Genomic DNA, 25,166 nt, shown 5'->3' with positions numbered 1-25,166 from the left:
GTCTCTTGTCCACGATGCTGCAGAGGTTCAGACGGACTCCTTTTTTTAGAACATGTTAATTTATGGTTAACCTCAGCCTAGTTTGCTTTGCTTAGGAGAGTTATGCAACAATAATGAGCGCTGTTTAAACTGAGGATGGCAAACTGATCCTAAATCAGTGTCATCAGGCCATTTGACCCTTGAGCCCTCAGTCTCAGTAGCCAGCAGGTTGTGTATTTTTCCATGACCGCAGCAGTCAGCCAGTGTGATCCTCCATCTCTGGCCGCAGCCTAGAGTGGGAAAGCGGAGGCAGTAAAAAAGCCGAATTGAGTACATCTGGATGAACACCAGAGTGTCATCCTGTCATTGATGATATTCAGGATATGATGTTTACTTGGCACACACATACTGATCTCCAGGTTTCTGATAACTGTGTGTGTGCAGGTGTATCATTGGACACTTGACGTCTCCACATGTGTCCATTGTTTCTTTAATGCCTAACACTTAACAGGTGAACTCACTTTGCTTTATGGTTGCCTTCACGCTGCTGCGTTTCAACACTGTCTGCTGGACAAGAACTGTCTTATCTCATCACCTTTCATGGTGAAGCAACAAGTGATACTTTCACAACATTTCAATAATCATTATATTGTTTAAAATCAGTTTTTTTGTTTTTCTGACCAACTCTAATGTGATTTGAGTGAATATACTGGTTTATAATAGTAATCCAGCCCAACCCAACCAGCAGAAGAGCTTCTCCATCTTTCTGTAACTAGGACATAATGTTACCATGCAAAAACACATAAACACAATACTCCAAAAACCCAATCATAATAGTATTGAGAGCATGTAAACATACTCACTGATTCCTTCTACTCATGTGTAGAGGAAGACATCCGGGTGTGCATCAATAATTCCTCTCAATTGATCATTCCTCTATTATTAGTACAGAGCTACTTGGGTGGCAACACTCATAATTAAGGAGTCATCAACTCAATAATGCTAAGCTTTTCAAAGAGGCTTTAAATGTTTCTTGCAATTACGGCGCTCTGGCAGAATAATATCCTTTCAGCTTATCCTCACTGCTTCTGCATGTAAACACACACACAGAGGCAGAAATACAGCAACAGACACGGTCAGAGAAACACACACAGCCAACTACTTGTATGGAAGTACGGTTGCACTCAGCTCTAAATACGTTTAGCACGTCTTAAACTGGCATGTTGGTGTCGGCACACATCCACAACAGGCTTCTCCCTAAATTACATTCCCCTCAGCATTCCTCTGATTTACTAAACAAAGCGGTGTGCACAGAGGGGGAAAGCCGCTCCGTCCTCTGCTGTCAGTGCACATCATACACTTTGTATAATACAGTGAGTGTGTGGAGGGGGCAGCGGCTGGAGAGGACAGCTTTTCACCATGCCAAGTCATCCATTATGATCAATAGCATCAGGCAAGCAAGCAGGCAGGCTTAATAAAAAGCTTCCTGCCTTTAGCTGGCTCAAAAAAACCTCCCTTTGCGACATTTAGCTTGGAGCCAGGTCATCAACGCACAATAGAGTCTGCGTTCAGGCAAAGAGTCCAGATATAAGCACATTTTAGAGCTGCAACAATTAGCCGATTAGTTGCCAACTATTAAGTTAATCGCCAATTATTATGATAATCCATTAATCGTTTTGAGTCATTTTTTAAAGAAAAAAAGTCCAAATTCTCTGGTTCTAGCTTCTCAAATGTAAATATTTTCTGGTTTCTTTAGTCTTTGTTGATAGTAAACTGAATATCTTTGGGTTGTGGACTGTTGCTTTTCTGACATTTTATGGACCAAACAACTTATTGATTAATCAATTGATAATGAAAATAATTGTTGGTTCTATACCTAGCACATGTATTGGAGAGTTTTTATAAGAAATATGGAACGTCTTCTTTATACAAGTCAAGGGACAGATTGATTAATTGCGTAGTCAATCAAAAGGAAACAAAAATGCTATTTTTAATTGATTAATTGTTATAGCTGTAGTATAGTTATATTTGTTACAGCTTCAACACAACAAAAATGACTTGCTTTTCTCAATTTCATATCATTCAAAATTTGAACCAGGGTTTTTCTGCTGTTATCTTCACTTTTGCTAATTTTGTAACAGAGCTGATTGAGATTAATACTGTGACAATTCACATAAAACAGACAATTTCAGTCAGTTAATATGCCTCCTGTAGACAAGTTAAAAATGGCTTTTTTCAGGAGAAAAAAAAAGTATTGGTTGCAAAAGAGTATGTTTGCCATTTAAGCAGATAATAACAGAGTAAGTAGCAATGATTTTCTTAAGACCAGCTACTGCTGAGCTGTAAAATAGCACAAATCATTTCAAAACAGACCAACACCTATCATTTTCCGCTCAGGCCTTTTCCAACATTTGAGAGCTAGAAACACAGACACATTCGCTACCATAACTTCAGTTGGCTTAACTGGGGTTCACCCAGACAAAATCTGAATCTTGTGAGGTTTTGTGAGCGTCACACAGGCAGACAGAGGCCGAAATACAAAGCCAGCCAAGTCCCAGTCACTATTACTTTACTATCGCTAATCCCAATCCCATTCTCTCCAGGCCACTAGACTAACTGTCTGGATTATCAGGATCAGATGGCGCCCCTGCAAGGACAGGTGGAAGTCACAAGACCGTCTGTCTGTTTTTCTGGGTTGCTGCCTGTCTCCGCTCTGCTTCAGCATTAGGACAAAAGCAACTGACCATAAAAGTCAATCTGTTTATTAAAACATTTCGGAGACAGTGATGAGTGCAGGAATGGCTGTATTTCTGGTATGCAATTATGTACAGTCACATTTCTATGCTGGTGAAAGGTTGACAAAAGAAAGTTTCTAATAAAAATGTAAATCATCATCATTAAAACGCCCCACCTGCCAGTACCTTGTGTCAACCTCCTGTCTTCAATGTCCAAATCCATTTATTTAACATTCAAACTGAAAATGAGAAGAGGCTGAAATGAGATGCTGACAACAGCTAATGACTCAAGTCTAATCTCGCCGCTGCACAGAAGAGGCTCGGACAGTTACATCTTCATTTTTCACTGGATTGGACTAATGGAACAGGTGGGTATGAAAGTATGATTTTACCTTGTAAAGGCCTCAAAGCTCAGTGGACTTTGAAATGGAAATTCAAAGTGATTGGATACAGAGAGAGGTGTCTTTTTTTAGAGAGGAGGGGGCAAGTCCTGACAGAATATTATGAACACCATAGTGATAGTAGCTGGTGTTTACACATAACACAGAGGGAGACACACACATGCATCCACCACCAAAAGTCAATATAACATCAGCTCCTAACTGTAAGGCGTTTACCTGCGTGTTGCGGGATTGTGATGCCTGCCCACACTGTGAGTCAACATGTGGACTGAGCCAGTGCAAACATGACTCCATCCAGTCAGAAATGAATATTTCTATATTTACTGTTTCAGTAAACGTTTTTTTCTCCTGGAAATAATGTATTTATACCATTGGACTGATATGTCAAAAGTGTCCCTCAGGGAGGTCTTGCTGCTCCTGAGGAGATTGGCAGTCTTGAGTAGTGGCACCCTGTTCTCTGGGCAAAGCTAAAAATGGCTCAGTTCTACCGGCGAAATGACACACACACACACAAAAAACACACAAGTGCTCAAACTCTTACGCAATTTCAGTATGTTTTTCATTACTGAGCTCCCAGATCAGGACCGAGCTTAGTGATCCTTGCTGATCCTCAAAATGCAGTGAAAGCTGTCAGCCAAGTGAAAAAGGTCCTTTTACGGACAGAGAGGAGAGGAGAGGAGGAGAGGGAAGCAGAGAGGAGAGGAGAGGAGAGGAGAGGAGAGGAGAGGAGAGGAGAGAGTCATGAGGGTGGAGCAGATAATACAAAAATAGGGTGGTGATCGGCCTGACTCCTGTGCGCTGCTGTGTTACTGCTGAGAGCAGCATCTTCTGGTGACTCAGTAGATGGTAATCTGCTCAAACTACTGAGGGAGTACAGTTGTACAACAGCGTGGGTCACTGCTTCTCCCGTCAATCTCATACCTACACAGAAAAATCTATGTAGACACCTGCAGATTTAATTCCTCATCTTACTTCAGTGCAGAGATGAACGCACCGTACTACATAGTACTATATGTGTCAAACATTTGTATTACATTATTGTCATGAAGCTCCTAAACTAGTGGTTACCAAGACTGGTTTTAAAATATATTACTCAGTCACTACCAGCAATGTGGTTAAAAACGTTGCAAGTTAACCATCTTCAGTTAAAACGGGGGCATCAAATGCTCTATTCCATTGCATTTATCCCATTATGCCTTTTACATACAGTTACCAGCTCTACAGGCTGCCATCTAAATGTATACACAGAGTGCAGATGATTTGGCTACACTGTTGTGAGTAGCAGCCTCAGGTAAACGTACACCATCACTGACCCCCTTTACACTTTGCATTAAAATGTGTTTTGGGTGATCGCATTGCAATCGGATAGTGCTTGACCACATGACAGTGCAGGTGTTAATGCACCTAAAATGCATTGAGGACGGATTGTAATCCGATTAGCCACACTACCTCTGGAGGTGGTCAGGGACACATTGACGAATGACCACATTGAATACAAGTGTAAATACAATTGTGCATTAAAATGTGTCTCGTATCCAGATTGTAACTAGATATGATTTAACCTGATTATATTTACACCTGGAATTTAATATGTGTCTCCAGAGTCCACATTGAGATCCGATTGAGACCTGATCTGTCCAGCTCAAACAACCGAATGTCACACTCTCCCCTCGTTTGCAGGGATCCAAAAACAAAACAAAACACTATTGCATGGATTTTTGCTTGCTTTTCAAAGTTGGGGAAGATGCCGACACTTGGTCTTGTCTTGACTCCATCCATGAGTGTTTTGAATGTCCATAAGCTTTCTTCCTGCTCTCTTGCTAGTAGCTTAGCTCACTAACTGGCTAATGGCTGCTACCTCGCTAGTTTGGAAGTCGTGTATGATTATGTGTTTCCGCCCATGTAGTTGTTGTATGTGGATTGACAACAGAATTGCATTTACACTTGTGTTCAATGTGGTCACAATGTGCCCCTGACCACCTCTGGAGGTATTTCAGCCAATTGGATCACAGTCCGTCCCCAATGCATATAATTCTTCGTGCTCTACCTCTCATACACAGTGTGAGGCTACACTGCCAGTGGTTTCAAAGATAAATCCTTTCCATGGCTACTGTAGGCCCAGATGAATACCCACAGGGAAAACTGACAGGCAGCAGCCTTGGCCTTTTGTAAAATACAATGCAGCTAATAACACAGCTTGCAGCTGCTGATCTAGCTCAGAACTGTATAGAAAAGGATGCCTCTTCTCCAGGCTGCCCACAGAATATCCAAACATGGAGGAAACAGAAAGGCATCTGTGGAGAGAGCCTGGAAAGGAATGAATATTTTTCCTTGTAACGCAAGGAAAGCAATAATCACACACTGATGGGATATTGGAGATCAACACGTTATAATTTACAAGCACATTTATTACAGCATATACAGGGTAGTTATACAGAGAAGAAAATGGTGTGTAAAAGAAAAGCAGAGTGTACAAGTCAAACTATATTCTTCATAACATTCCCTTATATGGCTGTGCAAATTTTCTATGCAAGTTGAGTGAAGCTTGGTAAACGCTCCTTCACACTGTCCCTTACTCCTCCCATTAATTGCCTGATCCTTTCTTCAATACATATGACAGGCAAGCTTTACCTCCATTTGACTGTATAATAAATAACATTCATGCCACTAGGTACAGAGTACGACAGAAACTTAGCAAATCATGCCCACAGAGACAAACATGTACCAACCAGGTAAATCTAACACAGAAACTTTTGCTGAGACAAAATCAGTGCTGCAGCCACACAGTGACTAAAACTGATGGATACTGGAAATGTAGCCTTGGTTATCTAAGTCTAGCGTGCTCTCTGGATCCCTTGCAAATTCACCATCACATGAGATTAAAGTAGACTATTGCTTAAACCAGGGTCGGGGAGACCGAATTTGCCAACTAGGCCCACACTGTTTAATGAATGAATACATTTTCTCACTGCTCAGACCGCATTAAACTTACATAAACCCTCTAGCATCTCTCTCTTCCACTCTGCAAGGCTTTGCTTGCCATTCGCTTCGAGCAGACTGTAAACTAACTGTGACAATTTAAGGATCAAGTCTTACTCAGCTCGACCTTTTAAAACAGCAACTCAACTATTCACATACTCTAAAAAGACTGATGGATGTAAAACAAATAATCAATTACAATTCAATGACTTCTAATACACAACCATCCTAAGATCAAGGCAAAAACACAGAAATAAAACATTTTAGATGATATTGTGTTCATCTCAACTCTGAATATGCAGAACTTTGATATTCAAAGGTTCTTGTAGAAAAAAAGGGACTTAATGCTTTAATGGATGAAGTCAAATACTAGCTTTTAACCACATAAGAACCACTACCTGACATTACTACCTGCAGGCACCACTAGAATGCTTTCTCTGTTGAAAATAATCACCATTAATTATACGTGGTGGGCGATTTAGAAAAGTCTGACAGCCTCACACTCTTGTCTGTCTGCATTCATGCCCCAGGTACTGATTATGAAATAATAATAGCCTGCACAGTGGGCTAGGCACAGTGACTCCTTTAATTGAAAACAGCAGGTCATTGCCTTATTTACCCTCTGAGGGAAAGCTGGGGCAATATGACACTGCAAGTGTAAAACTGAGCCAGAGCCTCATCCAGTGGCACATACAAGCCTTTTCCAGCTGCAAAGTCACCACAACAGAAGAAAATACAGTTTAAAATTGTGAATATAAATGCATATGTCTCTCTTCCCTGTCTCCATCTCCTCTATATCCTTCCTCTCTTCCCAGCAGATATCACTCAGAAAATCAAAAACCCTGGTCGAGCACAAGAACAGAAAGCAGCAAACACAACACTCCTGCCTCGCTGTAAATCCTGTTTAAAATAGCTGCTGTAGCACACATCCCCCACTTGGAGAATCAGCAGCATGCAAGATGTAACTGAACTGCGTCATCATCTACGTTGAATAATATGACATCAAATAACCTGGCAGAGGGTCAAGCCCCTATACAAGCTCTGAGAACTGGCCACTGGGATACAAACTGCTCCTGTGATACTGTGGCACGCACAGCCACAGAGGGAGAGAGAGAGAGATGGAGAGACCACGTAAAAGCAAAGGAACGAATAAGGACAAAGCAGATGGATGGTGTATTCCATAGGAGGCAACCACCCTTTGTGCCTCCGTCAGCAATTCTGACAGGCCTCGCCTGAGGTGAAAAACAGAGAGGGGCGAGGACTGATGGATAGTGACAAATGAGTGGCTAAGCCAAGGGAATCACTCACAGAGGAGGAGGTAAATGAGTTTTAGCTCACTCTGGAGTAAGAGGAGAGGAGAGGAGGGAAGAGGAGAGGAGAGGAGAGGTTGAAGGTGAGAGGAGTAAAGTACGAGTGTGGAGGGAAGATAAGCGAGATTAATGCTATCGTGCTGGTAGAAGACTACAGGGAGAAGTTACGGCTGCCTGAGAATGAGGAGCTCTGAATGGGACTAAATGCTCAGACAGATATTTAACAGCCAGCTGTGACACCCACACAACATTGTATTCACACATCCAGAGCAGCCGAGCTGAACGCTGCAGCCTACAATTACACTTACGCAGGATCTGACGTTAACCAAGCTCTCAGGTCATTTTGACGTGTTACAAGGACATCTAGCTACTCCAGGAGGCAATGGGAATGAAGCAGAACCTTTACAGCTGATATTTACATTCATTTTCATTGACCACTGCACTGTCATAGAAATGAAACCCACACGTTAACCACATTTCTGCTAAAAAAGCCTCTAATGGACTGTGCCTTTAAGAATCTTCACTGAGAGATGTTACATGGGAGTCATAGTGTGATCCACACCTACCCCTCCCTGTTGCAGGGCTTATCAGACAACAAAGCTTCACCTACAAAAGCTTTGTATCAGAGGGGAGGTTAACGCAGCACTATTAGGAAACAACAACAAGATCTACAAGTTAAATGTATGATAACCTCAACAGTGGAAAACCAAAATATTGTAGTGGCACATGTTCAGATAAAATCACCCTACAACTTGCATGGCTCGTTGTAAGTGTAATTCATTCAAACAGTGATAGAAACCGTGGTAGTGCAGCGTAGTTTCTGACAATACCAACAGCTTGGAGCTGATGGTTTCACACATTCACTGTCATTCATGTTCATCCCTGTGGACTGACATCTTGACAACATGTTGTAGGTCAGCCATAAGCATTTGTCAAACTCTGTTCCACACTAAAAATTATGGAAAACAAGAACAGATTTTAAGGTGGGTTTCCAACCCATTAACTTAAAACATACTAGTCCAGCCTTCAGGCATAATTCTCATATTTTGCATTTATCTGTATTCAAACTGTCACATATTTCTCAGACAACCTTGGTTGCTTTGGTCAGGAATATATATTCAAGGGAACATCAGTATTCACAGGGCTGGAATAACACACTATGGTGATGCAGCCGCTCAAGTGTTGCCAATATTAATGAGAAAAACCACACAGATGTAGTGGCCTATTTATTTACTCTGCTACACCACAAGCAGAGTGTTTACCTGATGAGGAGAATTTTGGAATTTTAATTGGATTATAGATTATAGTATGTGTATCCAATAGCTATATAGAATTAGGGCTATAATTAATGAGTATTTTTATTATTGAATAATCTGTTGATTCATTTCTCAATTAATGGATTCAACATTTGGTCTATAAAATGAAGATGGTGAAAAATGTCAATCACTGCTTCCCAAAGCCCGAGGTGTAAAAAGTCTGACCAACAGTCCACAAACCAAAGATATTCAGTTTTCTATCATAGCGGACTGAAAAAATATTCGCATAATCAGGTTTGTTGTGAGGTATCGGCTATCAAAATGCTGCTCTAATAGCATATTATAGCCTAGCACAGGTGTTGGGCATAATGAAATAACTCTTCAAATCAACTCAACCTACAGCATTAGCCTATTCCGAAATGAATAAAGCTGAGGTTAAATTGGGTAACAACAAGGTTACAGATGGTGGTATGTTAAAAACAAAAAGCTTAAACAGTCAGTGGTGTCCTCCTCTCCTCTATCCAATGTAATCCCACCACAAATTTCATCAAACTTGTCCTCTGTTGCTTTTATCAACATTATATTTTGCTGCTCTCTCAGTACAGATAGGTGAATGCTGGATGCCTTTAAACAGTCAACCTGAGTACATTTGGCAGAGGTGAACTCCATAATGCATCTGTTTAATGCTGTTCATCTGCACATGCAAGCTCTCTCTCTCTCTCTCTCTCTCTCTTTCCACTAAGGCCCATGTTTTTCATTGTATATGAAGGTGCACTGAGCAGGCACACACTTGTGAAATTACCCCGGGTGCATGAGACACGCGCCAGCAAGCAGGCCAGGAAAAAAAAAAGCATCTGCAGCCAAAGGCACCCCACTTCCATTTTCACCCCCTGAGCTACAGTTAAGCTCGACTAGTAACGCTCAAAAGACAGCCCTTTGATTCGTGAGCCTTTCCTGTGTGGAGGTACTGCTCGCTTGTCAAAGTCAGCACTGTCATCACAAGGGACCCTGAACACCCCTCCCCACCCCTAAATTCTGTGAATGTACAGTGAACATGACAGTACAGTGAATGCAACGTGACTGACAGCTGTGAGACTCAAGAGCTCAACGTTCAGCTACAAGCATGCATACATATAATTACAGACACATCCACACATCCATTATAAAGTCATCACTTTGCTATATAAAATAACATTGTGTCATTTGTATAGTAGCACCCATCTCTATGTAGATGATGCTGTCTTTTATCTATTAACCTGGCTATTTAACAACGGCAACCTGCTTTTAACACTCTCAAGATAGCATTTTTAAACTAAAATTTGCATACAAAACCAAATTTATGTTGACTTCTGAAGTAAAAACTGATGATCTCCATTTGAGAATTATCACTCTCAGTGACATTTGTACTGGATGACACTAAAATAGCAAATAGCTCAGTAACTACAGGTGACAACTTACATAAACTCACATTTATAACTAACGCTAGTACGGACTGACAGTATAAAGGTGAACTTGTGCCTCTGGTATAGGAACCAGGCCTGTTTTGTCTGTTCTGCAGGTACTGACTTGTTCAGGCATTTTTTTTTAATAATGCAAAGATTTTAGTGATCTCATCTATAAGCACGTGTCTACCTCCACTTTAAAATATCTACACACAGTCTATCCCTGTACACTTGACTGCACTCTATCAAAATGTGACTCCATGACGAAGAACATTGGCTGATATTTACTCATGAACCTGCTCGTAATAGACCTCATCATTTTATCCAACGTTACTCCTCACAAAGAAGATCTCCAAACTTGTTCTACAGATTAAGCTGCACAAGGTAAATACTTATCTTGGAAAGTTTGCCGTCACATTTGCTGCTCCACCTTCCTGGAATAATTTACAACATATTGTGTAAGACTTTTCCTCTGGCGACTCTGAGTAGTTTCTCTCTTTAAGGACACGATCCATCTTAATCAAAATGTTTTTTTTTAACAATGATGAGTTCCACAACCTACACAACAGCTGAGGGGAAGGTCCTTACATCTTGACATACCTTCCTCATCTTTGTCATCACAGTTCTACTCAAAGCACAAAAATATGAATGCTGAGAATGATAAAAATAAGAGTAACAACTGCTTTCACACAGCTCTCGCCAACTTTCACTGTTGTCTAATTTTAACCATGACCACCTGCATTGGCACCTCACTCTTTTCTACAACTTTCAGTCTAAAGGGCACAAAAGCAACTACACGGCGACTACACACTTCCTTCTAATCAGGTATGTTGTGACGTTACTGGTTTCATTTCCATTGCAGCCAGAGAGTACATACCACTGATCCCAGCAATGCACAGCTATGGTGCAACTGAACAGCCCCTTCAGGTGTAAATTGTATCTTCAGCAGCTATCATACATAAATTTTGTCTTACTAATTTGTCTGACTTGTTCCTGTGCAGATTCAATTATTTGACAATTTTAAAAATCTGATAAAAATGAATAATGAACAATATTTATATAACATAAAGACATCATTTTAAACATCATTTTTGATAAAGATCCATAAATTTCCTTATTAAAGAACTGTAGCTAACATATGTACTGAGTGGGTCAAGTAATAAACTTGTCAGTGTTTGCTGGAAAAAAATATGTAATAGAGACGCTGTTTACCACATATACATCTTTGGCATTTCTATAGTGCTATTTCTTGTTACTTATCGGCTGACACATACACAATACCAAAATACATAAGATAATATCTGCCGACATAACATCCTGGCTGATATATCACTTGGTAACCACAATACATCATGACAGCAAATGTTAAGAGGCCTTTTTTACAAAAATACATTTTGACAGAAGGCTGAATCCCATTTAGCTGCTTCAGTTTCAAGGTCCAGGTGTTGTGCATGCTGGCTCATTGTTACACTGTCACATCTTACTGGGACATGTGAATGAAAAAAAGCCTTTGTTACTGTTAGTAATACCTCTGCTTTTCTTATTATTACAAGTCAAAATATCTGCTGTAAAAAAAGGCCTATTTCATATCTTCTGATGTGAGTCAATAAAGATTTAAAATAATTTTCGGGAGCATATCTAACTGTCAGCCCCCTCTTTTGCCCAATTTTTTAAAATTTTCTAGCTACAACTGCCAACATGGTTAAAACTGATAAGCCCAAAATGTAGCTTTAAAGGTCTCTTTGATGGGTGATGTCTGAAATGCTACATCCATGTGTTTTACAGTGTGTGGGTGACAGGTGGTGATAATTATAATGGGAGAAGGTCATATATGTAAAATATACATGTTTCTACCCAGAAAATATTCAGAAATCAGAAATCTATAGCTACTAGGCTATTTCTATAGGACAAGCCAGGTAATTAGAAATATTTACAGCTAACTTATACTATATATCATGTTACCCATTCAAATGTCTATTCATTTCCCAGCCATTGTGTGTTGTATTACTGACTGTACCGACTGCACCTGCATACATGTACAGTATAACATTACATTAATACATATGTGTAGGACTTTACCTGCTTTCCTCGTCATTTCAGCTAAGTTAGCAGCTAGCCTAGCTTACCAATTCCTTGCTAGCAAAGATGAGTCGGGACTTTCTGGTTCACAGCAGGAGCAGCATGTAAGGATAATGATGTAAAATAAAAAATAGACACGGACAGGTGTTTATGTGATGAGTGACATCGTACCCATATCTGCGGCGTCCATCCCGTAGCTCACTCCAACGACCGTGTCCGCATCATCGGATGCTGCGGCCCCGGATAGCGGGCTCCCGTCCCCGGCCTCCGACAGCCCGACCGCTCCCTCGGCTGCTGCTTCCATTCAGCCTCCCGGAGGAAAAACAGGCAAGCCGTCTGACTGAAAGACCCACTGCGACGGCGCGACCCCGGTGGGAGGAAGGAGGGATGGGTGTGTTGTTTGATATTTAACAATAATCACACGGAGGGATATGTGATAGTTCTCCGCGATGGTCCCTTCATCTGTGCGGTGTTTCCTCTCCGCTCCGCTCCTGTCTGGCTGCTGATACTGTGCTGCTGCTGCTGCTGCTGCCTGGTTTTGTGGTGGACACTGCGGCTCCCTCTGCAGGAGGCTGCGGGGAGCTGCAGCCCGGAGCTCAGCTTGTTCGCCTGGATGCTCTGATTCACATGCAGAAGTCAGTCTAAAGCTGATGGGCGTCAGTCTGAGTGGTTGTATTGTACTCTTAATCCCCTCTGGTGAGTCAACACTCGTAGCCTATTTGTCATGTATTTTAATTAATTTCAGCTTCAAACACTTTAGCAGAAAAGTAGAGGTGAGCCAGAGAGATGCAAACCAATGATGCAAAATTAAAGTGTAATTATTCTCTCAAATTATCATCCTGGCTCTTGCCTTTTGACCTCATCCCAATCATACAGTATTATATATAAATGTCAAACTTGTCTGGCTCCAAAATCGAAGGCTAAGTGATAATAACACTATTATGTACTGCCCATATGACCCAGAACTAAGGTTATAATTATCATTTGTCATTTCTACTACCAGATTAATGAGTATTAATATGCATACAACTTGATTAAAATCTCAAACAACTGTTTTCTTCATCTATCATACACACAGAGCACAAAACACAACTCTAACAAGACCTCAAGTTTGCCTAATTCTAGACTTATACTTGCCTTATTTTAATCACAGCCTAATATAGAATTATTGGCAGGCAGTTCTATTTTTTCCAGGGGAAAACGTGAGGAGGTAGATGGGATTTTTTCATATAAAACTGTATGTCTTTATAAGGATTCTTGCAAAGATTAGTTTTATCTCATCTAGGCCCAACCTCATTTGTTTGTGATCACTTAAAACAAAGTCACGTCTTCTTGTGAATACTGCTTACAGGTTGCATGTCCATGAGTTGTGTGAGCAGTTCAATCAGAGAGTGATTTTCCCTTTTCACAGTGTTTCATTATAATAATTTTTGGAGGCTGAAAAACTCAACCATTACATTATTTCACAAGGCAAACACAAAGATGAGAAAAAAGCTACAAAATAATAATGTTTTAATACAATTTTAATTTTTTCCCACCATCATTATCATCTGGCGACCCCTTAGATTAACCTCCTGACCTGTTGTAGGGTCCCGACCCTCAGATTAAGAGCCACTGATCTAGGCTTCTGCCAAAATCAACACTTTGTGAGTTTTTATTCAGCATCTATGAGATTATAGTTTGTATGGGGTGGTTTAATAGATTAATCAGTGTCTCTGCAACAGCTCTATAGTGTGGGAATGTACAAATCTAGAAGTGTGTACTGTTCACCCCCTTACAAGTTATAAGATAGCAACACATCATAAATGTGTCTGTCATCTAAGGCTGTAGTGGAAACGCATTTCATCACGGGTTGGCTTGGCTCGGCCAACCCGGGCTAATGGAAAAAACCCTATAAGTATTGAGTTGCTGTACTGTGCATCCAGTGTCCAATAGATAAGACTGTCGTGCGTTTCTCTACCCAGAGGGACAAATCTCACAGTTTCATTTTGAGCTCTACCACTCACTTGTTAAGGATTTTCTGATTCACACGCTTACATTTCTCAGTGAGATAGAAATGGATTTTCTGTCACTTTTAACCATTTCCATTATACATAATGAGTGAATGAATCATTGCGCACATCAATATCTTGTGACAATACATTAACACACATCTATCCTACAACCAACACCAGTATTTACACTTGAAAATTGCCGATGTGTTACTGACAGACAATAAACACCATAGACAAAAATATCATTAGAACAAAACCTTAGTGCAGTTTATTATTGAAACAATGCTACACATTAATCAGAGACTAAATGGATTCTTTTCTCTTTCTCTCCAGTGAACTACATGAATATAAGCTTGGTAATCCTCCCAGGAGGTTTGCACGCCATTTTTCATCAGGTCTGCCCGGTCCGCCATGCGGGTTTATGAGCTGACCGTCACTGGTCTGGGGTGGACCCAAAAAAATATATTCACTGATGCTTGGAGAGGCCGAGAAAGGAGGGAAACAGGCTATGGATTAACAAACTGGACTGAGTATCAGTAAATGATGTATCAGTCATACATTAGGGGATTATAAGTACTGGGGAAGATCCTTCTCCACCACCTGGAAGAAAAACAAAAGCAGAAGTTGACATTTATTACATGTGGCAATGAAACATATTAACACCTGGAAATACATAACAATACACAATATTAGTTATAAGTTATAATTAATTCCAATTCTCTCTCGTTTGTTGATTCATTTCAGTTATTAATCTCATTTTTTCCTGTCTCATATTCACAGCACAACAGCGGAGTTTTCAGTTGTCCGCAGTTTTATATCGGACTGGTTTTATGACAGCGAATGAAAAGATTTGTTGTCAATGTTTAGACAATGTAGCTCTGCCAGGAAAAATAATGACACGGCCACATGGGAGTGATGATTATAAGAGAGGATATCAAAACATTTAAACCAGCTAAATTTAGAACATTTGTGTAAAAAGTGAGATGTCTTGTACGTACGCTTGGATCATCCAAGGGTCCGTATCTCTTCACCACCTGCCCCTCTTTGTTGATCAAAAACTAGACAGAAAAGGAAAAGGAGGAAACATGAAATTTTAACAATAGTGTTTTTAAGAATATACTTTAAAGCATTTACATAATTCTATATCTTCAAATATGGTTTAGCCAGCTATATTGCATTCATAGCTGTACTGATAATACAGAGGAGATAACACTGGCTTATCACTGACGCACAAGAATACGAGGACAGCTGAGTAACTGTCAGCCCTATAAACTCTGTTGATGTCTAAACATATAATAAATAACTGAAATATTTACCTTAGTGAAGTTCCACTTGATGCTACTGCAGGAATTAAAAAAATAAATCATGTTAGAAGTTAGTCAATAATTGATATACAGTATCTTCATGTAATTCAATCAAAAACATATTTACCAGTTTCATGTCATTATACCTATAACTGGTCATGAAATGCCTTTGTTTCATATTCAGGTGAAAGCCACCCTGCTTTTAGTCAATAATTTGTTTGCCACTTACTTTCCCATGAAGCCTTTCCCATTGGGCTGCTCCTTCATCCACTTCCACAGAGGGTGGGCGTTGGCCCCGTTCACATCGATCTTACTGAACATGTCGAACTGAGCGTTGTAGGACTGAGCAAACTGCTTGATCTGAGTTTCATTGCCAGGCTCCTTTAATGCAAAGGATAAGAATATCAAATGATATATAAAATAGCTGCTATTCCAAAATGGAAAAAAAAAACCTGGGCTGATTAAAAAAAGATGAAAGGTTGACATAATGTAATCCAATCTTTCCCTTGATTTCACAGATTGCAGATATGATAAATAAAAAGGCATTAATGAACAAACTTCCGTGTTGGTAGTTAAAGATACACTGTGAGGTCTCATCAAGACCTTTGTCATATCACCATGTTGTTTTACATTCTGCATCTGTGATTTATGAGCAGACTGGTTAATTGCAGAGTGATGTGAAACGTACCTGGTTCCCAAACTGGTTAGAAGGGAAGGCAAGGATGTGTAAACCTCTCTCAGCATACTTGGCGTGCATCTGGGTAAACTGAGAGTAGTTTACTGGGGTTTTGCCTCATTTAGAGGCAACATTGGTGATGATGACAACATTCCCCCTAAAAAAGAAATATAAATAGACACAAACAACATGTTTCATTGATTGGTGGATTGTAATAGGATGCTGTCGCACATTTAGGGAGAGGATATGTCATAAAGTCACCTGTATTTTTCTAGGGAAACCAGGTTGCCATCGATATCTGTCGCTGAGAAGTCATAAATAGACGTGGCCGTCTGCCAGTCCTCTGTCGGTGCAGACTGTCAGAAAAAAAGAAAAAAAGAGTTAAGCGATGGGAGCTTTCTTCCAGAATCAGACACTTTTATCCTGCTGTGTGATTATTAAATAACAAGAAATACATTAGAAATCAGTATACACATGTCCGATGACAAGTTATCTTTGAGAATTAGAGGGTTTAGGAGAGATTAGAGAGTCTCTGCTGGGTGCAAATCATTAAAAAAATACACAACTATATTGCATAATAGATACATAAAATGTAACAAAATAAATTAAAATGAAATCTATTAGGAATGCATCCAATTCACAGATGTCACATCCTATTACAAGTGATAAATTGAGGGCTACACAACCTGACATTGTCCAAAAGCTAATTCCAGCACTGCAACATAAACCAGTGTTTCAGCTCTCATCTCATTCAGTCTTACCATAGCCTGCAGCAGGACAGAGAAAAGGACAGCGGACCCTATCAGGCGCATGATTGCCCTTCAGTAAGGTCCTCTCACCCTCACTGTCAGACCACAATCCCACTACTGAGAGAGCAAACGTTCCAGTGTCCTCATGTAAAGGCAGCGGGTGATCATTAACTGAATAGATAGGCTGTGATTCTCCAATAGGTCTATCTCTGATGACTAATGAATCCACATCAGAAATGCAGGTGTACTGCGGTCCACAGTCCACAACATCACCTCATACAGACTGTTACAGACTCCTTATAAAAGCAAAACATTTAGGTCATGAGGGGTTCAGTTCCATGTGGCCGGGGCAAAGGGCTGGAGGCTGTCTGTAGAAACTCATAACCTTGTTACATAATGTGCTCGATGACTCAAAGAAAAAATAAAAGTTACATCAGTGCAGCAGAATAATTTGCAGCACAAAAACAAACTTCCAAATCTCACTCACTGACATAAAAGTCACAATGGTTTGTTCACACTACCAGATAATTATAATCCGAGACAACAAGAGATTCAGTGTTTTGAACAGTTAGAGAATGCTGGCCAAGTTACTTTTCCATGACAAAACAACAAATTAAAATCTGGTAATACTGGCTGAACTGCCAAGCAAAACATTGCATAACTAACCAAGTGATTAGGTAAATTGCTGATCTGATTAGATCAGATTATTTCTCAGTTTTCTGGCAGGTGTGCTTGGGAGTCATGCTTCATGGCTTGGCTTTGACAAATAGTTACAAACAAGTATCAATATCGAAAATTTACGATGTATATGTTCTTAAATATTTATAGATAGCCTATATGATTCAAAACATACAATAAACTAGCCACAAGTATATGTTAATGAAAATGACAAACGATACATTATATGTTTTGTGAACTACTATATATATTAAATAAACTAAGAGAAATTTCTATAGGCAGTACAAACATATTTTTGCACAATATGGCTAAGCAGGAGTACACAGCCAAAGTTCTTTTCATATTCATGTGAAAAGAACTGTGAGAACAGAAATACAGCTTTCAATATAATAATATAAAATAATATCCAATTTAGGCTACTTAACACTTCTATTCCACTACATTGCAGAGAGAAATGCTGGAATAATAAAATATCAGCTGTAGCCTAACAGAAAACGTGCTGATATGACCTTGTGTTACAAAACCGTTAAAATGACTGAGCCTGTCACTGTATTTCCCAGAATGATAAACTGATCATCAGCTGATACAGGCGACCAGCCAGAGGAGGGAGTGCTGCTGCAGAAACAAACAACACTCATGTTACCTTCAATTCAGTGATGTGCAAATACTAAACAGTGGTAGCTCAACCTCTCTTTGTACAGTGTAACCCTGCACCAATTTATGAACTGCATGGGACAACCATGAAGGTGGTTGTACTTGAGTTAAATGCAAATTACAGACTTTAACTGCACCAGTAGAAACTCTGAAACTACATTCAAGACACAACGTGGAGGATTTATGAATGAAAAACAGCTGTTGAATATACAGATGTTGAAGACAGGCAGTTGCTGACATCACTTTTACGCAAATTACAAATCACAGGAGCACAAACATGGATGTACCGCTGTTTCGGTTTAACTTGTGACCGTGTTAACTGGTGACCTTCAGAGTCCGTCGTTATCTTAGTGACGTCAGCTGTCGAGATGAAGTTAGATGTTCAATACAGATAAATATTAGTCTCGCCCTCTTTTTTGTCTTACAGTGTGTAAATTAAACGGAAGCAAGAAGCATTCACATTTCTTGAAGTGACTTCTAATGTGGACAAACATGGATTAGCAGAGCAGCTAGCGTCTAATGAGGAGTCATCATTATTATACATCGGTTACACATTATATACATTATATATTGGTTGAATATGGGTCACTTTCCGATTGAGGATAACAGTATAAAATCCCAAAATAGGCTACAGCTGCACTGCCAACTTATAGGCTACGGTTTGTTTCCCACATTATAAGAAACGAGACGTGAATTCTTCTTGTTCACAATTTAACCTAAATAGTCAGCGTAGTTATTAAACACAGATAAGCATGCATTTAAAATGATTAAAGTAAAATTAAAGGCTGTGTTCTTAACAGCTATCGTCCGTCACTCGGAGCAACCACGACGCATCTGCCGAAAGTCACCAGTTAACACGGTCAGTCGTTACACCGAAACACCGCAGAGGTTTTACATTACCATTGTGGAAAATACAAAGTACAGTACCATCGCCAGTAGTACTCCACTGCTCGCCACAGCCCCAAATGTCAAAATCACATGTAGCGGCTTCATTTTTTTTTTTTTTTTTTTAAAAACAGAGGCTACATTTAGCGAGATCAATAGCTACATTCTGAGTGTAGCTGCAGACTCCGCCCTGCAGGCTGTTATGAAACACGATGTGAGAATCACTCAGAAAGTTAATTCAAATAAAGTGTATTATTATTATTATTATTATTATTATTATTATTATTGTTATTATTATTATTATTATTATAAACGTAGTTGTTTTTAAAATTTCACCTACATTTTTTTACATTTTTCAAATTTTTTTTATTGAAACTTTATTTATCGTAACAATCAATTTAATAAAATAAAAATAAATATTAAAATAAAATAAAGGCATTTCTATATGTTTCCAAAGATGTAATTATAATAATCGATTCTACATATATTCTTTTGGTTTTGAAGAGATTTTAACGAGTTCAAAAATATGTGAAATCGTTAGGGAACATAGAAAATAATGGTAATTTCTTTGAAAAACGACATTTGTGAATAAAAAACTTACCCATTACAATCATCACATTAACAGTGAAATCCATTTTAGGGTCTTTATATTCAAAATATATTATAACATCTTTAACAGAACGTTTAAAATTACGTTTATAGTGGAAATGACAGCTAAAATCTGACCTAAATGTGGCAACGAAGTTACTGTTGAAAAAGAGATTGAGAGTAAGTGATTCATTTTCATTTTTACAAAAAGTTTCAGTTAGCATTTACATCAACAAAACGTGAAACTAAGACATTAGTGGGATTTATGTTATGTAGGATTTTTAAATGTATTTATATTTATTGGGTTTTCAAATTTACACAATATTATAGATTGGGATGATGGGTGGGGAAGAACTTTATTTATTTGTTTGTTTGTTTATTTATTTAATTATTACATAATAATTTAGATTAGATAGGAGAATTGAGGTTTATTTTCAATCCAGTGGACAGTGGTAATGCAACATTTTGGATGCAAACTGCCTTTAAAAATCAACAAGGAAGAAGAAACTGTCAGACACCCAGCTACAGACAGTACAGGGTCTGCAGTTGTAGTACCAAGCCACAAGATTGAAATATTTAAATGCACTTCGGATTTCTCAGCTGTTTATACAGTTGAGTTGTAGGCCATTTTTATGGCTCTTGAATGGATTGAACAATAAAGATCAATCTAGACTATCTAGTCTTAAATTGGGTATGTCCAATAGTCATCAGGATTTATTAGTCAAAATAATGACAATTCACCTAAGAGCAATAGAACAAGGCGTGAAGATCATATTCTTATGGGTCCCAGCTCACATAGATGTCAGGGGGAAATGAAAAAGTGGACAAACTGGCTAAACAAGGACTTAAGAAAGAAAAAATAGACATTTGCATCGAACTATCCAAACAAGAGAGAAAGAGCATTGTATGGAGAAAAATCAACACAGAGCGGCAACAGCATTGGGGTCAGGGGGAGAAACAACCAACTGGTCTCTGTGGGCATTGTCAGGAGCCAGAAACTGTAGAACATGTCATCACCAACTGCAATAGGTATACGTCAAAAAAAGGGAGGAAATGCAAAGATTATAATCAGGACATTGTAAGAGCTAACTAACGCCAGAAGATGGCAGTAATGCAACTACATGGATGCCAGCAAACACCGCAGAAGAAAAAGAAGAAGAAGAAGCGGACCCTGTCGGACGTCATCAGTCTGTGCGGTAAACGAGAACGTGCGTCGCATGTTTGGCCGGAAGGATTTTTGTATATTCTGATCTGATAGATGACCAAAAATTGAAGTTTGAATTAAATCCAGAACAAGTGAAGCATTTGAGAGAGTATGGATGACGAAGAGGAAACATACAGACTATGGAAGATTCGCAAAACCATCATGCAGGTGATTTACATATGAACAGTTTAGCTCGCTAGTTAGCTTAGCATGTAAGTTAGCTTCGGCGATGTAGTTGATTTTATCCTCAGTTTAGGGTTGATGTTGGTACAATTACAGCTCTTTTTTTAATCTTGTTTTTGAGAACAAGAGACTTTGAATTTACACTTTCAGGAAGCTGTAAATTACCCTCAGGCTGCGACACGATACAAACCTCTTTCCGCAGAAATGGCAGAACTAAATCTAAACTATAGACCTAACTCCAACCTTTCATGTAAAATGGAAAGGTAAACACCTACAGTTGCAGGTAGTGACGACGCTAAAGTCAGCTTCTGATTCAGGGTTAATGGGAAAGTTAAGGGAAACATTAATAATGAAATTTAGCGACTGATTCTCAGTTTTTTCCCCACATACACTTGTAAACATGTTAGACATCGAAGTAAAAGCATCAACACTGTTTAAACCCACTTTCAGATTTGTGAAACATTTATTCTATTTGTAAAAAATGGAAGAAAAAAAAACACGACTTATGGCTATGTAGAGCTCCCCTTTCTCACTTAAAAATAAAGTTATTTTTACCTTTTTGAAATACAATCACACAATATCTTTATAGGGTAAATTTTCTTTTAAATACAAAATGGTCGTTGTTTTCTCACCTTTCCTTTATATTTTTCACAAATAGATTAAAGGATTCACAAATCTGAAACTGTGTTTTAATGACTCTCTGGAGTCTCTTTTCAATCTAGTCCAGATTGGACAGGTCCAAGTATAGTGGTTTTTGATCTGGACCTGGTCTAATGTGATCTGGATGGGGAGTGAAATCGCCCTTTTTTTCAGTTTTCATAAGCAAAATAAAGGTTTCACAATCTGAAAGTGGGTTTCTATGATGTCTAACACTTTTACATAAGTGTAAGTGGTAAAAAAAAGAAATGCAGACTCTGCCTATAAAAATCACTATCTTTGTTTCCATTAACTTTCCCCTTAACCCTGAATCAGAAGCTGTGAATCGGAAGCTAACTTCAGTATCATGATAGTGGTGGTTTGTAATCTCTAGCCTGTTCTGGCCTGCTGTGTTAGCATTATGGTTACACTCACTCACTTTATGGCTTCACCTTGACTTCCTCAGCTCTGCCACGATAGAGGCTACCTGGTGACACAGGATGAGTTGGACCAGACACTGGACGAGTTCAAAAGTCAGTTCGGAGACAAGCCCAGCGAGGGTCGCCCCAGACGCACAGACCTCACTGTGCTGGTGGCACACAATGATGACCCCACCGACCAGATGTTTGTTTTCTTTCCTGGTAGGTGAATACCTAATTACACAAATTGTCCTGTAGCTAATGAGGCCAGCATAGTATATTTACTTGTGAGTTAAACTGATGAACTCTCACTTTATATCTATTTGTATGACCCATACCGCTGTGTGAAATCATAAAGTCATCTTTTTCTGTCCCCTATCAGAGGAGCCAAAAGTAGGAATCAAAACGATTAAGATGTACTGTCAGAGGATGCAGGAGGAGAACATCACACGAGCCATCATTGTTGTTCAGATGGGTATGACACCATCTGCCAAACAGGTAAACACCTAATTTGCAGAATTTATATTTACATTAAATGCCAATACATACTTTTATATGATGAAAAGGATAAAATTTATGATTTCTGAATGTCTCTTGTAATTATGCTGTGACAATATTGTCTTTATGTCTTTCTGTCTCTGTTTTGGATTTTGTTCTCTATAGTCTTTAGTAGACATGGCACCCAAATATATATTGGAACAGTTTCTACAACAGGAGCTGCTTATTAACATCACAGAGCATGAGGTAAACAAAATACTCAGAAGTCCACTGTATAAAAATCCCATTGATAATATATTTCTAAATGAGCCTACAGCCTATGCCTCAGATGTGTGATTACATTTTATTTTTGATGCATTTCTGTTTTGTCTTTCAGCTTGTTCCAGAGCACATTGTCATGACAAAAGAAGAAGTGACTGAACTTCTGGCAAGATAGTATCCTTACTATTACTTAAAGAGGCCATATTAATACCCCTTTTCCACAAGTTAACACACTTCCCTGGGGTTAAATGTATCTGACATGCTTTGGTCAAAATACTACCAGGATCAAACACCACAGCAGCCGTCTCATCCTGTCTTAACAGCCCCGTTCAGAACTGCTTTTTTGAGTGCAAATAAACGTAGATTTTGCTGTGATTTAATTGCAATAAACAGATCAAAAGGATGCTGAAAGAACTACTTAACTGTTTTCTGAATGGAGTTCAGATCGATCAGAGCTATGCTAACATTGTAGCTGCTCCATCCACACTCAAAATAAGGTCATCTAAAGGCATAAATACTGCAGCAACGACGACAAACTCACCAGCATTTAAGATGTTTATTACCGATGACAGGAGCGGAGGTGGTGTGTGATTCTAGTGTTATCTTCGGCTAAATTGAAGATGAACCCACTTAATCCCCAAATTTTCATAAACAGACTCCTCCTGCTGGTAAACTGCTCCTAATCAGAGCAGGATCAGGTGTTTATTACTCCTGAATATGAGACAGCAGCAGCAGTGACGCAGGACTATCCAGCTCTGCTCTGCTGATCAGCTGTCTGTCAGCACGGGGCTGTCCCCTGCTCCAGCCCTGAAATTTGTTTCCCTTAGCTTTGCCCCATGTGATGTAAGAATGGGCATCAAATCTGAATGGCTCGGGTGGTCTTGTTTTACAGTTTGTGCTTTAATAGGCACATCCGAGACCCCAATACATACACACAAGCACTGAAGATTTTTCTTAAAAGGGGCTATATTATGAAAAACTCACTTTTTCAGAATACTTATTATTTGTCATAAAGAATTAAATTGGTGATTTAGCTAAAGACCGCCATCACGCTGTATTTCATGTCTTTATGAAACATTCCTTAACGTTTTTACCTCAGTAAATTAAAGGAAAGTCAGTTGCCGAGGATCCAAGCTGGGGACCCTGTGGCTCGCTACTTCGGCTTGAAAAGAGGACAGGTAGACTCTTCTAATTGAGATAATGCATGAAACATTTATCGCTGCATGGTGCTGTGTGTTTTATCTTGGGTCGGTCATTTATTAAATTGTTTTCCATGATCTGTCATATGATGTTTTAAAGGTGTTTTAAGAGTATTTCCACTTTATTACTGTTTTGGCCGCATTGTTTTTTTGCCCCATCAGACTTCGCAGTAGCAACGTTCTGGTTATGGCTATTATCTGCACATCAAGCGTGCCTGTAGATTTAGATAGCAGCTCTCATTTGAATGTTACTCAACCCACAAAAACAAGCACCTTGTGTTCAAACTGTATAGTTGTGACGTTAATTTAATTGTCAACAGTGAGACAGGAGGCTGTCAAAGTACGTGAAGTTCTGCTATTTTTCTTCTACTTTTCCAGGTAGTAAAGATCATCAGACCTAGTGAAACAGCTGGAAGGTACATCACATACAGACTGGTGCAGTGACAGTTAGGTAAGTGTTACTTGGACAAACACTTTAATTAAGGTCAAGACAATCAGAGATGAAATTTGGTGTGTTATATTAGACTTTTTGTCATTTTTGTTTTACTATTATTTATATTCATGTACTTGAAAGCATTAGAAATTTAAAGACCTCTGCATGTGTTGAATTTGGGACTGTTCTGGGATTTAGGCGAGGTCACCACACTTCATGTGTAAACAAGACGTGTTCATACATGAAGTGTGATGATGATGATGATGTTGTTGCGAGTTGTCAAAATTAACTGGAAAGTCTTGCAGGTGTCAAACCGTGTTTTTACATGCCTTCACATTTGACACAACAGGAGTCATCAGCCAACATAAATGGAAAGTATTTTGTTTGTGTTTATTTCCCAGATTTTGTTCTGATCAACATTTTGGACCAGTGAAGGAAACTGAAGATGTTACACAGCCTTCATCCATGGATTATCTCTCTGCTTTTGGCTTATGTGGTTTAAATTGTTTTTCTTGTAATTACTGATTTTGTAAAATAAACTATTCAAAATGGAACAGAGTGTTGTTTTCTTTAACCTATGCAGTTCACAGTCTCACCATTTAACAAACAGGAGGTTTTAATTTA

General features: G+C 39.1%; 3 protein-coding genes across 7 annotated transcripts in view; 1 reads left to right on the top strand and 2 right to left on the bottom strand.

The window, feature by feature from the left end:
* Nucleotides 1-12,805, bottom strand: part of pip5k1ca (phosphatidylinositol-4-phosphate 5-kinase, type I, gamma a) — a 49,232-nt gene extending 36,427 nt beyond the window's left edge. Inside the window, exon 1 of one of the 3 annotated variants that reach the window (XM_067597379.1) lies at nt 12,353-12,805. In XM_067597379.1, the coding sequence (XP_067453480.1) occupies nt 12,353-12,485 (133 nt within the window). In that variant the 5' untranslated portion in view covers nt 12,486-12,805. The remainder of the gene's footprint in view (nt 1-12,352) is intronic. The other 2 variants (XM_067597380.1, XM_067597381.1) reach the window with 2 other exon arrangements.
* Nucleotides 12,806-14,415: 1,610 nt separating this feature from the next.
* On the bottom strand, nt 14,416-19,320 carry gpx4a (glutathione peroxidase 4a). 3 transcript variants are annotated; one of them, XM_067597386.1, is made up of 7 exons: nt 19,164-19,320; nt 16,417-16,511; nt 16,168-16,312; nt 15,709-15,860; nt 15,492-15,516; nt 15,174-15,233; nt 14,416-14,775 (listed from the first exon to the last, which is right to left on the bottom strand). In XM_067597386.1, the coding sequence occupies exons 1-7, from the start codon at nt 19,227-19,229 to the stop codon at nt 14,743-14,745; spliced, it is 576 nt and encodes a 191-aa protein (XP_067453487.1). In that variant the 5' UTR covers nt 19,230-19,320; the 3' UTR covers nt 14,416-14,742. The 3 variants fall into 3 exon arrangements, with proteins under 3 accessions (XP_067453487.1, XP_067453486.1, XP_067453488.1); XM_067597385.1 differs by having other exon boundaries at nt 19,137-19,304; XM_067597387.1 differs by lacking the exon at nt 19,164-19,320 and adding an exon at nt 16,917-17,141.
* A 1,562-nt stretch (nt 19,321-20,882) lies between these two features.
* On the top strand, nt 20,883-25,096 carry polr2eb (RNA polymerase II, I and III subunit E, b). The gene is made up of 8 exons (XM_067597377.1): nt 20,883-21,081; nt 22,199-22,373; nt 22,534-22,649; nt 22,815-22,895; nt 23,026-23,084; nt 24,010-24,088; nt 24,488-24,560; nt 24,944-25,096. The coding sequence occupies exons 1-7, from the start codon at nt 21,025-21,027 to the stop codon at nt 24,551-24,553; spliced, it is 633 nt and encodes a 210-aa protein (XP_067453478.1). The 5' UTR covers nt 20,883-21,024; the 3' UTR covers nt 24,554-24,560; nt 24,944-25,096.
* Nucleotides 25,097-25,166: the final 70 nt, after the last annotated feature.

Source organism: Thunnus thynnus, chromosome 8 (genome assembly GCF_963924715.1).
Source record: "Thunnus thynnus chromosome 8, fThuThy2.1, whole genome shotgun sequence".
NCBI lineage: Eukaryota > Metazoa > Chordata > Actinopteri > Scombriformes > Scombridae > Thunnus > Thunnus thynnus.
Note: the sequence above shows the minus strand (reverse complement) of the source record. Positions and strands in the feature narration are given on the sequence as shown.

Bases quoted from the DNA above. Each gene is read 5' to 3' on its own strand.
- polr2eb (XM_067597377.1), top strand. From the start codon at position 21,025: ATGGATGACGAAGAGGAAACATACAGACTATGGAAGATTCGCAAAACC. The intron at 22,650-22,814 runs GTAAACACCTAA...TGTTCTCTATAG, and splicing joins TGACACCATCTGCCAAACAG to TCTTTAGTAGACATGGCACC. The intron at 23,085-24,009 runs GTATCCTTACTA...TTTTTACCTCAG, and splicing joins ACTGAACTTCTGGCAAGATA to TAAATTAAAGGAAAGTCAGT.